General features: G+C 31.4%; 1 protein-coding gene across 1 annotated transcript in view; it reads right to left on the minus strand.

The window, feature by feature from the left end:
• Positions 1–16309, minus strand: part of LOC125064099 — a 290773-nt gene that overhangs the window by 156573 nt on the left and 117891 nt on the right. Inside the window, exon 3 of the mRNA XM_047670889.1 lies at positions 14904–15112. Coding sequence (XP_047526845.1) covers positions 14904–15112 — 209 coding nt within the window. The remainder of the gene's footprint in view (positions 1–14903; positions 15113–16309) is intronic.

A 16309-nucleotide genomic window follows, 5' to 3' on the forward strand; every position in this document is an offset into this window, starting at 1 on the left:
TTGCTAATAAACAGACAATAACTTTGCAATGAAGGTGCTCTGATCGTTTCCATCTGAATCCAAACGACGTGGGATTCGAATGGAATGAGTTTGTTTTGTATCGTTTTTATTAATATGTTATCGCCGATGTGTATATACTTATAAGTAAATGTAAAGTTCAGTGTTTGTCTAAATAATTCGTGTCTATAACATTTACGACAGATCTTAATGTTAGGAATATGAATATGAATCATTAAAAAATTATAAATTGTTTACGTCTAAATGTTAGTGTCTTTGATTAGCGAACTGTTATAATAATTTCGTATGTATAAAATTAATAATACAAATAACTCAATTTATTTTTAAATATAATACTTTTCAATTAAAGCAATTCGAGATTTTATTCAATTTTTTTTAATGAGTATTGGAGCAGGGTGTGGCTCCGAACCTTCTCCTAAAAAGGAAGAGGAACCCTTAGCCCAGCATTGGGATATTTACGGCCATTTACTATCCATAAAAATGAATCCCTATCCACATTTTTAGAACGACTGTACCGATTTTATTTAACATATTTTTAAAGTTTTCTAATACTTTGTATAATTTTTTTTATTTCACCCGGACGAACCCGGGAAGGGAAGCTAGTTATGGATGTTTAGTAATATATAATTGAATCTTTATTCTGCATATTAATAACTAAATTTCATTATCGTAGCATTATTAAGCTGTGGAATTATTTTATATCAATTTTCACTCAAACGTAATAATACTGTATACTGTAATTTTACTCTACTGTAAGTTAAAAAAAAAAATCTTCACTAACTTTTTTTTATTCAACAGCAATTATATGAAAAGCATTTTAATTCTCTAATCTTAACTGTAAACATCATAATTGCCATACTTACTTTTGCACGAGCATTATACCGATAGGATTAAAAACAAAAATTAAGTCTATTTTCTGCTGCCACTGGCAGAGATATTTCCAAAACTCCAGATTAATTACTTGACTTAAATCGGCTCAAAGGATAAGTGAAAATTACTTATAAATAAGTATAAATGGTAATATTTATTAGTATCTATTTATAACTGTATTTAATATATGCGTATGTAAAGAAAATATTTTGTATAATCACGTTCGATTTATTGTACAAAAAGACTGTTTTTAATAATGATGATATAACATCGTGTGTTAATACTAACATAAGTGGTCTTTCAATTTATCAGATTAATATTATAAATCTGTTTTTTAACTCATTACGTTACTAAGCCGATTGTAATGAACATTGACACGGAAGAAGCGTTACACTTGGATACAGACTTATAAATCACGAGGACCACCTGGGTCCTTTTATATACCTATATGAAAATTTATATTCTTTTCTTCTTTTCCCTGGCCTTGTCCCAAACTTTTCTTTACATTCTCATCTATTATTCGTCATCTGATCGTTCATATCCCTCCTCATACACTCTATCCATGTTTTCTTAGATCGTCCTCTTCCCTCCATCCCTCTATATCTTTATATCTCTTTATATGCTTCATGCCTCCTTATCCAAACCTTATGTTTGGCACAAAGTAGTTTGGATACGCATTTAAAACTTATAAATATAATAAATATATATTATGTCATTGAAATATGTTTATTGATGTTATATATTTATTTGATTAAGCTAGTACAATATGTTACAAGGCTAAATATTTAAGCCTTTTAGAAATCAACAAGTATGTATTACATAGAATTAAAGCAACACTTCCCAAGATAAATATTAGTGGAGGCCCACAGACCCGAGATTATCTTACGCCATTACGGAATTAAACTAAATGGAAAGTTTTCATCCCTAACAATAGAACCCTAAAAATAGCTCCCATTACATTACGCTTATCCACTTATAAGGGTAGCAAGATTGTTTTTATAAAATATTGTGTTAAACTTAGTTGCACATTAAGTATCTATAAAAGTTACACTATTCGTAAAATATCTCCCGCTATATTTCGCGTTTATTCAAGAGATTTTTGAATTTCGAAAACTATGATTGAACCTATGATTATTGAATTTCATTGTAAACTGCAAGTCATTCATCTACATTTGGCGCCAAAATTATGAAATTAAATAAAAAAATTATATCAAATAGTATACATCAGTTCAGTTATAATTATTGATGTTTTTAAAAGTAATAATTTAATATAACAAAACAAAAGACGATGGTGGCTTTCATACTGATTTACACCACGGTGGTCAAACAAGAGAGACCAGCCAATTATATATATAATAGTGCACTAGTGTGTGCACCGACACAGATGAATTCTAAGTATCTGATTGGACGGCACATCCAAGACGACTACAAATGGACAGTACCATTGGCTTTACGTGCTTTCTGAGTGTTCATACTTTCAATTCCGATCTGTTTCTAAGTACCTTTCGATAGACAACCCATTTTTTTTTATGAAGCCCCAGGTTTTGAAACCAACACCTCGGAATTTGCGGCCTAATATCTAGTCACTATGTCAACGAGATAGTCAAACATATAATAAAGTATCGTAGTATTATTATTTATCAAAAACAAAAAAGATTATTTCCTACAGATTTGTTAAAATAATTAACAACAAAAATTGTTAGTGGAAACATTTTAGATATTTCCACTAACACAAATTAAGCCTGACAAAAACAGGTAATTCTGAACGAACTACGAATTTTACTTTTGTAACGACTCCTCAACGTATTTCCACTTCAACGAAACTTTAGAAAATTAATAAGTCGACGTGGTACAATACGATTATGGGATGCCCGGAATTAAATACTGTTTACCAGACTACGGACGATAATTAAAGCATAAATCATGTTGGTACGTATAGTCTATTCTCATCGAAGAAGGAATGAAAATAAACAATGCTTAGATTAACATATTCCATGCGATCATCTTATAGTTGACCTGTATGCAGTACAGACAGTTCTTTATTAATGTACCTTTATTTATAATACAATATAATTTCACTTATTTACTCAACCGTCAACTTTTTCGATATTCAAAATGCTGTTATTTTAAGATTTTATAGTAAACTTAAAGTAAGTTACTTGGTGGTAGGTCTTTGTGCAAGCCCGTCTGGGTAGATACCACCTACTCAACAGATATTCTACCGCCAAATAAGAGTACTCTGTATTGCTGTGTTCCAGTTAGAAGGGTCAGTGAGCCAGTGCAATCACAGGCACAAGGGACATAACATCTTAGTTCCCAAGGTTGGTGGCGCATAGGTGATGTAAGGAATGGTTAATATTTCGGTGGTGGTGCGGTGGTGACCACTTACCATCAGGTGGCCCATATGCTCGTCCGCCAACCAATGCCATAAAAAAAACTGGTTAAACCAGACAATATGCTTTCTTAACTATCAATATTATCAATAATTAAAAATTAAATTGTTAACACTTTTGATGTAACAATTACATCTTAAAATATTGGCTACATATAGATGTTAAGTATAGACTTAAAGTGAAACAATTATTAATCGATAATACCTGTAACGATTGAATCGTTTTAGGTTATAATTATTTCAAACAGAAAGCTACTTTATCCAGAAGTAACATAGGGTATATTATTCAGTAGCTATGTCTTTAAGGCACCCACACCTTTGAAGAGAAGAAATATAGCTAATTCCAGTACGCTGAACCAATGCGAGTTGAAGGTTACCCAGGCAGATTTACTTCCAACGCGTCCTGCGGCTTTGCCCACTATATTTTCGTTCACTCAAGCTAGAGATGAATTATAAACAAATTAAGCATATGAAAATTCAGTAATGCTTGCTTTATATAACATAGAAAATTTTGCTTAAGAAACTTGGTAATTTACTTTTGAAATTGTATACATTGTCAGCAATCCAAGTAAACTATGTATTTAAAATTCAATGAAATAGTCGAGAGCCATGAAGCGGTGATGCTCAAAGCAAGCGTGATTGAGATGTCCAATACAAAAAGTACAAAGTGATATTCAGTATTACAATTACTATCTCTAGGTTAATGAAAAACGATTAATGTATAAGACTTGTTATAAAAGGACATAATTGACAATGATCAAAATAAAATAATTTATTTATGATAAAAATATTACTTATGTCTACTTAGTGGTAGAGTTTTGTGCAAGGCTGAGTCTGCGTTTGGATAGGTACCACTCACTCATCAGATATTCTACTGCCAAATAGCAATACTTAGTATTATTGTGTTCCGGTTTTGAAGGGTGAGTGAGGTAGTATAACTGCAGGCACGAGGGACATAAAATTTTAGCTTTTTAAACGTCATGATTATCTACTTTATCAAATATATTTTATTCAAGTAGACTAACTTTACAATAAACCGATTTTGAATCGTTACTACATTAACTCAGCCATTTTTGAAAGCACCTTTTAGCGAGAACAAATGATAAGAAACTGTCTTATTTAATCCAGTGGCTAATTTGTAAGGCCACATATATCGAGATCCTTGAACTGAATCCCGTTCAGGCCATTAAAAAACAATTGGGTATTTCTTCTATTATTCTTCTCAGTAGCACCTTGTAGTCTGATAATTAGTAAAGATTACGGCTCCATGCCTTTGGAAAGTAGGTAAAAACGTTGGTCCTGCCCCGAAATATTTCTGGTGCTAATGGATGCCACCCTATCGTGTTTATAATAGTGATGGAATGGACAGTGTACTTTTATTTTTATACTATATATCCAGCGCAATTCTTAGTCTTACTGGAAAATTGAGGCCGTGGCTAAAATCGGTTTGGAGAACATCATGTATAAAACATGATGAGCTCTAGACTTTTATTTCAGGGCAGGATAGCATTAACAAGCGATTGTTAGAAGTCACAAAATAACTAATATAGAATGGCTACCTAGTTCTTCTTAGAATAATGTAAATTTCATATTAAATAAAAAGCCACTGAACTCACACGATGAAATAAATCAAAACATACTTTATCATTCCATTTGAATCAATTTACAAGATTATATTAAATGTAAATCTACTTTTTCGGAATTGAGGTATTATCGTTTTGAATATCAGTTTTATTTGATTTAAAAACGTGAAGAGGTTTTACATATTTTGGTTAAACGTTCTGCTGAAATTTATAATACTTATATCAAACCATATTGAGTATAATTGGAATAATTGTTTCCTCATAATTTATAGGGAAACATTTTCACAAGCGAAATGCAAAGGATTGTCTACTACAGCAGCTCAAGACAGATTAAAATTTATTAAGTTAAAATGTACGTAAGGATGTGTAAATGGACGCTCATAATGCAATAGGATGGCAAATACGACTCGAAGGAAAGAGTTCAAGAGCAGAACCAACTGTTTTCAGTATATCCTTATAATGAGATTTTCCACACCAATGACAATTTAGTGATCCAACCCAGTAATCATGACTTGAACAATAAGTGTGGAACCAAGTTAATGCAGAAGGTGGGAAACTGGAAGCTTCGGTATAACTTGGAAAAGACCTATCTCCGGCATTGAATGAAGGTTAGCTGATGATTCTTACACAGGATCTAGCTATATACACCATATAAAGCTTACAAAGTAGCTAACGACTTTTATTATAATTACACACAATATATAGATAGATTGCATTACAAGCAATGTCTTTTAATGTATTGTATAATCAGTTATATAAAATGGGAAGATTTTTAGTGTCGGTCGTAAAGAGAATCTTTCTAACAATGGGCCCACAATAAAACATGAAAAGAACGTTAACGACCGATAAAACTGTGTTTACTGTATACGGTTGCCATCAGGCCGAGTTCGGGGTTCAATTTAAATATATTGATATTTCTCCTCTGTGGGAAGAAATTAAATGAGCGTGATGAATAAAATTGTAATAGTATTTATTCATAATCCTACGAATGTTGGACTTAGTGCTTTTATGAATTAGGTAGGCAGATGGGCAACTAAACTTGATGGTAAATGGTCACCACCCCCATAGACATTCGCGCCGTGAGTGCTTTACCACCAACCTTGGAAACTAAGTTATGGTCGCCCTTGTGCCGGTACTTACATTGGCTAACCTAACCTTCAAAGTGGAATACAACAATACTAAGAATATATACCTATAATATTGAATGTATCTCCTAAAATACCTAGAAGCTTGTAACATTGACCCCTCAGGTTCCAAAGCCAACCTTTAATGACCTCTTGTGGATATCGATTATACTTTTGCCACAAGTGTATTCAACAAGCGGCAACCACTGTTTGTTGGAATAAATTGCAAACACCAACTTAAATATCCACCAATCACCAACCATTTATTTTTTGGGTGAATTAACTCCAAGTTATCTTATTGGCTTCTTCTCCAGTGTCATAGATGCTAACAGAATCTTAAATAAAGAGGGTATTACAATGAGCCATTTTCTATTCTGTTTAAGATTTTTCTTTGATATCCTGGAGATTTGTTAGATTATCTAAATCTAATCTCACAATGGTTGCTTTATTTTAAAATTCTCTCACTGATGGATTTCCTAGATATAACTAAAAATCTCATTCATTTATGTTTTATAATACCAAAACAATAATAAGCGATAATTTAATAGTAACAAATAAATATTTAATCGATACTAAGATACTAATATATCAAGATTAAACCTCTATATCGCCCTCTTTTTTCAGTATTATGAATCCTTAACTTTTTCTTAGTACTCTTTTTTCAATAATCCTATAAAGTTCAATATAAAAAATAATACATATCTTTCGTATCAGTTTATAGATTTACGAAACTAGTTTATAGTATAATAATATATCAGTACTATGTTAATCAGTTGAGTAGGTTTTGTGTGGTAAAACAACAAAAAAATATAACGTATACTATATAACGGGCTAGAATCTAAAGAAAAGCGTATAGGACTATAGCCCCAATATTAGGAAAGATATATCCCTCGATTCTAAGAAGAAAAAAGTTATGAGGTATTGTTGTCAATAACTTCTCAATTTTGGTCCGAACTTCAGTTAGCACAAAACGCCTGAACTCTTTTTTGTTTTTGGTTGTATTGAATTGCCGTCCCAACACAAACATTTGTGAATTAACATATCTTTCATTGTTAGCTAATATTCGTTGCGAAAGGCCGTTTGACAGAAATACGTCAGAACATCACCAACAAAATATAAGGATTATCCAATTATTGCTGCTGCCATTGATTATTTATACATCCAGATAGACTGTCAAAGTTGAAAACGTGTCTAAAAGAATGTAATCAACGGTTGGCCACTAAGTACACGCACACTGGTAAAGTAGTACGATGTTTGGCAAGTGTCAAGCCTAGCTGACACACACCAAGATAAAAAAATTGGCTCGTTTGGTTTATTTCTTTTGCAATGTAAAACTCTATGTCGACTTAGATTATAATCTAAGGTATATATCATTTTTGATTTACTACCTTCCTTTCTATCGTCACAATACTGGAGTATTTGTCGCATAGAGAAATAAAAAAGAGATTCAAAGAGTATTTTATACTCTAATTGCTTATTATCGATACTTTTGAAGAATGTTTAATATTTCATACATTTATTGCCACATAATACATACTTATCAACTTAGTTACGGAACCCTCAACCCACAAATGCTTCCAAGATACCCATGTAAAAAATTTACGGCGCCATATTTAGTTGTATCTGTCATAAAAAACCACCTAAAACATGTACGCAAAATTATAAGCCGCAGTCGTAAAACAAGTAACATTGCCTTTTACCGAAAATTCTGAAACATAACATCATATACTTAGGATAAACCTTTTATTTAGAAAGCATTATCATCTGTCATGTCTCTATTCAAAAAGGCCCAGTTCTCTTCTATTCGGTAATTTGTTCGAATACTTTGCTCTTGGTCTGAAAGTAATGTAATGAGAAGAAGGTTGGAGATTGAAGATTTGCAGAATCACATGGTTACAAAGAAATCCCTTTACCATCAGAGCGACTTAATATTAAGGCTTAGAGGAACCTTGTTGAGGAATGTTGCTCTTATAGTAAAGGGATTTCTTATTACAAACACTTGGGCTGACCTGCTATTCACAGCATAACACTAAGCTGTAATACTTTAATTGTTACTAGTATAATATAATTAATTCAACATTGATATCACAACGACGAATAATAAAGTCTTGTAGTTGAAGAGTTTTCGAAAGAGGATTAGTTCCACCGCTACCATATTGCTAAACTTGTGGTGGAACTTAACAGCTCTTTTGATAGACACGCTTAACAAAAGTTACCTCAGTCAGCTCTTATGACACCCTCGAGTTGTGACGTAATGGGTTATTCTGCACTGCTGGGATCGTATGGAGTATTCACTTTACAATGCCTGAGCCTGACTTGTTCTACGATCGTGAGTGGGCATCCCTATCCTATTTCGAAGTGGGATCGTTTCGAAAAGATTAGTTATACACAAAACATACAAATATGAAGAAACATTTTTTCAATCGTTAGAACATACTACTTTACATTACTGAATCCTGAGGCTAAACAAACATGTCTTAAAGGGAAACAAAAAAAATTGTACGAATCTTAATAATATAAGTAAAATTGAATTAATGATATTCTGTTTTAAATAAAGTCTTCAACTACAATGTTAAAAAAAAAAAAAAAACAAAAAAATATGTTTTCTATTATAGTTAATTACCTGACGCGGCCGAGGTCAATGACCTTAAGTTGTTTTGTGTATCAGTATTATTGTTCATTGAAATAGAATTGTTGAATAAACTACATTTATATTATATAAATAAACAGAGCTTACATGAGTTATTTTTAGTTTCCACTGTGTAACAAAAGAATTTAACAAAATAAGTAAAAATAGAACAGTTATTCATCAACCATGTTCCAACCTGCGCGAAATTTATAATACTTTATCTATAGCACACAAACTGCCATTACCAATTTACTATCTTAAAGTAATAATTAAAAATTTAGCATTTTTTTTAATACTTTTAATGAAAGAGGCGTTTGTCTTCCACCTCACCTGATCGAAAATGTAGATAAAGACGAAGGTGATACTCGCCCATCCAAAAGAAACCTGTTCACTCTACTCTTAAAGGCTCCAGAGTTCAACTTATCAGGAAAAATAGAGGCCTGGGTCTATTTTTCCGTCATTCCAAAGGTCGTTCCAAATCTTAGCGACTCTCACCAAAAACGATCTGTCAAACCGTTTAGTTCGACTTTTGGGTATGTCAACAACGTATGGATGAAACTTTTGCCTGCGCCTAGTGGTCCGATAAAGGAATAGAGATGGATCAATCAGTTCGAAGAGACCTTCTCCTTATGTCCTTCTTCAGGACTCAAACCATACCAAATTTTACTTATATCGATCGGTTCAGCGGTTTATGCGTGAAAAGGCAACAGACAGAGTTACTCTCGCATTTAGAATATTATAATAGGTAACTATTTTATTAATAACAGCGTTATTATTGAGCGAGTAAGCTCATCAACTATCCAAGACCATTATAATATTGGCCCAGAAGGCAGCGTTGATAATTACAAAATGATTAATTACTATTTAGAGTAATTCCTATCGGATAATATGAGTACGTTCAAGATTTAAGCGACACTACTCCAGTTATAGTGGTGGCTCTGGTTGATTACTAACAAAAGACATATAATTTCAAAGACAGACACTCTAAAATAATTTAATTCTGATAAATTATATAATTATATTAAATTTCATAAAATTACTATCAAAAAGTAGTACTACTCGTTCTATTTTAAAGACTAATATTTGAATACAAATAAGGAATATTTTATTTCGTATTAAATGAAACTGCGAATTATGTTCAACCTTACCACTTCTTATTTAAAGTAATATATTATTAAACATTGTAATTGCGAAAGCTAAGTAGGCATTAGGTTGAATAGAAAAGGGAATTGTAGTAAAACCTCAAAATACGGGCTCCTAATATCAAACACTTTCTTCTTGGGAGCGCTCTCTAGGTTCTCGTAGGCTTGAAGAACACGAGCCAAGGGTAGGGGAGAAGGATAATTGTCAACGGTCCATGAGAGGAACGCGTTTTAAAATCATACAGTCGACAATAATTACCGTTGCAATATATACATTAACCTACATACTCTACAGAAACCATTCTAAAATAAAAACTTAAAACATTTTTTTATCCATTCAGATACTGCCTGAATCCGGTGGTGAAAAAGTTACTACTAAAATCCTAGATTTTGTATCGCAGGACCTTATTAGAAAATATTAAATTCTAAGCCCTACACTTGCAAGGGTTAGCAAGCTACCTAAAAGAAAATCGCAATATTTTCACTTCATTATCTTAAACAATTACATGGTGGTAATATTATCTAATTATAAAACTTTACGAAACTGTGTACCTCTAGGGAGATACTCGGACCACTATTATTTATTTTATATATAAATTACCTTAATAAATTATAATTTTTTTCCACTGCATAATATGCTTCGTAATTGAAAGATTTTATAATAAACTTAACACATTTTTATAATACGTTCTGTTTTATAATACACAAGAGACAAGACTTCAAAAAACAGCATCAATAAATATAGTACTTGAAGCGCATGCGAATAATTATCAAAAATATTGTTTTCGAAAGAACACAAGAAGTACAAATATCACTAGACCTTACAATATATAATCAAATCCATCTACTTACCTAAAACGATGAAGTGCTATGAATGTTTAAGTAATCATTGCAGTAAAGCTATTTAGAACAAACTCGAAACTCACAGAAGAACACGATCTCAACATAACAGATGATTTTAAAAGAATACACATCTGAATATAACAGCATCTATCCGTAAGTCCATTTTTAACAATTTATACAAAGCAACTCATTACAGGGTAGCAGTAGCAAGAAATTATATACAAAAAAATCGAGCCAACTCTGAAAAATTACTTGTACAACATGTTAATTTAATTCCGTTTTAATTTATTCTTTAAACAAAAGAGTGCATAAATTGAATTTATATTAGACTTTTGAGTGGGATCCTTTGACATTGCTTGCATTGAGCTAATTTAATATTCTACGAAGTTAAATTATGCTATCAATATATTATAGTATGGTGCATATTTTAAATAACTGAATATTTATACTTTAATTGATAAATAAATGTGTGAACGTTTAAATTTGTAATTTGGATACAAATTTTGATAAATCACCACTCTTTCACATTACAGCATTCTTTGTTTCAGAGGGATATAATATATTATATAATAAAAAAAAATTATGTTTTATGTGGTCATGTATACCCGTGAGAGTGTATTTCTCTTAAAAATCATATATTGGATTCAAAAAACTTCATAAAATAATATGAATGTCATATTGGGTAAGCATGTATTTACTTGGGACTATTTTTGTTTTTTTTTATGACGTGTTAAAATAAAATACCTTGGATGTTTTACGTATAAATTTACCTATAAAATTTTCACAAAATAATTTTGTAAAATTTTCAGTGAAACAAACTTTAACAGCAGTTATAGTTTTATAATATAAAAGGCTTTTATAAAACAGCTGAGTTCAGTCAGCTCTCAATATCCATAGTCCTAAAGTATGATGCAAGCATATTTACCCTATCTTATAAACTCCATCCTCACTAGCCAGCGCGAGATACTTTAAAACAGTAAAGCGAACTCCTAAGTTGGGAAGGCTGAGATAATAATTTTTCAAATTGTATTATAACGCCAAGTATCCACTTTCTAGATTCCAGATATTTTTAATGAAGGACCCAGTTCTTGTCGAATTTTCATAAAAACTTTTCAAAGCTGGTAAGAGAAAATTTATGGGAAACGCGATGGGAACTTTTTCAAGTTGGATTACGTAACTAGGAATTATGGAGATGGCAGATTTTCTTGTTAAGGTTTAACGTGGGTGAGATCACCATTTATTTGGCTATTAAAACTTGCGATTTTATTTAGACCGACACAAAAATAATACATTAAACTACAATACAAATGTATGTATCACGTTTCAGTTCTGTTTACTAAGTAAATTTTAAGTATTTATTTACAGATTTAAAAAAAATGTAGTGTATGATTATAATATTTAGAATAAAAAGAGACGGGAAGGGTTAAATCGGTATTAAAATATGTAAACATTTATTTTAGGAAAAGGCAACGTTAAATAAACGTTATTTTATATAACAATAACAAAATATTCTAAATACAAAAACAAAGTTTCGCCCGCTTTAAATACAAATTCTGGGAATTATTGCTGTATTTACTAAACAAATGAACTAAATTTCATATTCCTAGGTGTATACGAATATGTGTACGGTTAACCTTGTATGACATTTTACCCGGACGAAGTCGGGATGGACAGCTAGTAATATTAACAAAGTCTCAATAAAATTAGAATAATATAAAACCTTATTGATAAACCCTATCTAAAACAATAAAATTGTTACCTAACTTATTTTATTGGATTGCAGATATATCGGGCTAAATTTGGGAGATAAGCTTAATCGTGGGAACAGTTAATTTTATGTTGACTTCTAAAATGAACGAGGTTAGCAATTTGTATTTTTGTTATAGCATGAATCAAAATTTCATCTTCATCACAATATTAATGTTATTGACAGTTTTATTTGCAGTATATCAGCATCATAACTGATGTATATAATTATTTAAAAAGTAATAATTTCTTAGTTTGGCAAGATTTTGATATAACGTTTTAACAAATTTAATGAGAAAATAAAACGTAAATAAAAAAACTATCAATAATAAGTGTGTTTAATTTAATAAATGGGTAATATACCGCTATTGGTAATATAGCTTAGATTTAAATTATACATTGCGACGCCACTTTATTATCCTAGTGTGCGTGAAAGCTACGCTTGATACTCACCAAACATCATACTACTTTACTAGGGTGCGTGTTATTTGCGGCATACATTCTTACAGCTAGTATATATGTAGCTAAAAGCGAACTATCACTTACTGATTAATCACAAATATAACACCTACAAACTTGAAATTTGTCAGGTAGGTTCCTTATGTATATAGGATGTAGAGGGGTAAAACGGAAATTTGTGTTTTATACCTAAATTTCCGCGTGGGTAAAGCCGCAGGTTCAGCTAGTTATGTATATAAATTTCAATATAATTCAACATTATCAATATTACCCGTTAAATAAACAAAACTCACACCAAAATACGATATCATTTTTGGAATGTAATATTATTGCACGATATAATATTGTTATGAAAATTCGAAATTAACTCGAGAGCAATATTGTGAGAAAATCCAATAATTCCGTCAAATGTAAAGAAACTTCAAAGATACTGTGTATAAATATTATTTAGTAACGAAAAGGTATACTCTAAGGTGCTTTCAAATATTCATGAGTCCAATTGAATTGGAAGCTGAGGATTCTTATAAAAGGCTATGATTAAATTGAAGTGCCCTGCCATTTGTTGCCTTGAATCAAGCGTTTCCTTTATTTCGACGTGAAACATCTAACTTTTGCGCGCCTTTCAATACCGACTCGTGTGCCGTGACGGCGAACGGCATGACGCACTTTTATGCCAATTCGTATACTATATAATTAGTAGGCATATTATTCAACAGTTGATAATAGAGTAATAATAAATCATTGAGCTAATACTAGTTGACTTTCAGGCAGGATGTTATAGTAAAAATTGTATTTAACTTTATATTTTAAATGTTGAAGAAGAGTAACCATTGAGTTTCTTGCCGGTTCTTCTCGGTCGAAGCTATATTCCGAACCAGTGGCTTTACGTTTAGTACAGTTGTGTCAAATGACAAATACTTGAATAAAGTATATTTTGATCGATTGGTTCGTATTATAATTATAAAAAAAAATATGGTTAAATTATTTACTTTACTCTTTTTATTCGTTGATTTTCTTTAACTTTAAATGATTTCAATAACTATTAATATTGATGTTTCGCATCTGACGAGTATCTGTGTGATAGCTACGTCTTTTTTTGGATAAAGTAAATATCTGTAACAGCCCCACAGCTGAGAGAAAGCCTTTCTCTGTGTTTCCACGCTGCTCCAATGCAGGTCTGTCATAAAGAGCAAGTATTTTTGACCCTCGCATCAAATGTTCATTGTGACTCAAATATTAATAACGAACAACGTAACGGGGAAACAATATACCTATAAAATTCTTTACAGTAGGATGAATACCAAATCTGTTAGGAAAATTGTATAGTACTCAAACAATTTCATGATCCTACAAAAACACATTTTTAAAATAGATGTGAAGAACAAGATCAGTACATCACACACATTAGCAGCCTGTAAATCTCCCACTGCTGGGCTAAGGCCTCCTCTCCCTTTGAGGAGAAGGTTTGGAGCATATTCCACCACGCTGCTCCAATGCGGGTTGGTGGAATACACATTTGGCAGAATTTCATTGAAATTAGACACATGCCGGTTTCCTCACGATGTTTTACTACACCGCCAAGCAAGAGATGAATTATAAACACAAATTAAGTACATAAAAATTCAGTGGCGCCTGCCTGGGTTTGAACCCGAAATCGTGGGTTAAGATGTACGCATTCTAACCACTGGGCCATCTCGGCTCTAAGATCAGTACGATACAACACAATTCTTCACTTAATTGTACTGCAATGTACTTGACGTGAAAGATTTACGGTCATAGATAAGTTATGTATTAAAAAAAAGCCGTTCTATTTACTATAAATATATTTTTTCCTTACATTTCAATTTCATTGTCGTGAAATGCTTTGTCAAAAGTACTTAAAGAAACGAACTTTATTTGCAACTAAAAGTACTACCTATTTCTATACTTAAACTTTTCTACAGTGCTATAAAATTGTGACATTTAAATTGTTTTAAATATCACAACATACAATAACAAATACAATATGGGATGTATTCTAAATGTTTTACAAAAAAATTAAGCTTTATTTTTTGTTTTAAAAAAATTATAACATTAATGATAATTGTTAATACTTACATCCACGTCAATTCCAGGCTGAGCGAAGATCCTCGTAAAAGGATATTCTTTTGGGAGGTAGCTGAAGAATTCTTGCCTTCCTCTGTACCACTTAACGCTATAGAGCGTCTCGTTGCTTTCAAGAGCCCATTTACAACCCAACAGAACTGTGTCCCCGAGTCTGACGGCAGATGGCGCTATTAACTGCACGTCTCTTAAAGCTATTGTATCTGAAACAAACAGAAAATCGATTAGATTTCATTGAATAAAGATCAAAACAATTTTATTAATATCTTTTTTTTAATCTCTTGTAGTCTGTTTATGATTTATTTGTCTTTGCTACGTCTATTGAGGAGATATTGTTTCAAAAAATATACACACTTAAAAAATAAAGACGATTAAATTTATTTTTAGAATATTAACGACAGAATATCACCTAGCGTTGAATAAAGATATATATATATATATTTTTTTTTAAAAATAAATAGAAGTAAAACATTTTTTTAGAAGCTTTTAAATGTAATAATACACATCTTAATAAGAATAGTTTATATTACTAAGAACTGCTATGTAATTAGTGTCCTACTAAATTTACTATCACTATCGCTCTTGCCATTAAATAATGTAAACGATTAATTATTACAATCGAAATGTACGAAGTGTTCGAAAATACAGATATTTTCGGAATCGTCATCCACTTTACAGTACAATTTCAGCAGTATTTACCGAGCTAAGATAAAAGTCCGCAAACCGGCAATCAATTTCGCTCGCGTAGCTTACAAAAACATTTGTCCGAGAGCCGTATTTTTCTTTTACCGCCATCAGCGGACGTATATTAGTACCATTTTCGCGTGCCGAGTGCAAGCGGATTATAGTTTTTTTTTTCCCACTTTTCATATATGAACTTTTTTACTAGCTTGTAGCGGATTACTGAGGTGCAATTTATGGCATGAAAAAGCGTCCATATTAATATCTATAACTTTTTAATCTCAGCCGTTAAGCCGGTAGATATTTAAAAAAGAAAGGAAGCACGATTAAATATTATTTTTATTACATGAGGACTCAGAATATCATATATATTACCTGGATTTTTTAAGAGCAAAATATAATCTGGGCTGGCGAAGAAGTGTGTCCAACTACCTTAGCTGTTAGCTGTTTCCTCTCATATTTAATCAGAGAATATTTGATATCATTAAAATTATTAGAACAAAGACAAAATATAAAGTATATAAGCTATTGCTTAATTATTTCCAAGAATTTTCTCACAAATTTACTTACTTTCAACACTTTAAATAATTAATTTAAATTTCAAGAAACAGATTAATTTTACTAAATTTAGAATAATTTAAAAATCAAAAACATCGACTAGACTATTTTAAATGAAGTTTCAAAATGTTTGTAATAACGAAATACTAAGAAAAGATCAA

Source organism: Vanessa atalanta, chromosome 5 (assembly GCF_905147765.1).
Source record: "Vanessa atalanta chromosome 5, ilVanAtal1.2, whole genome shotgun sequence".
NCBI lineage: Eukaryota > Metazoa > Arthropoda > Insecta > Lepidoptera > Nymphalidae > Vanessa > Vanessa atalanta.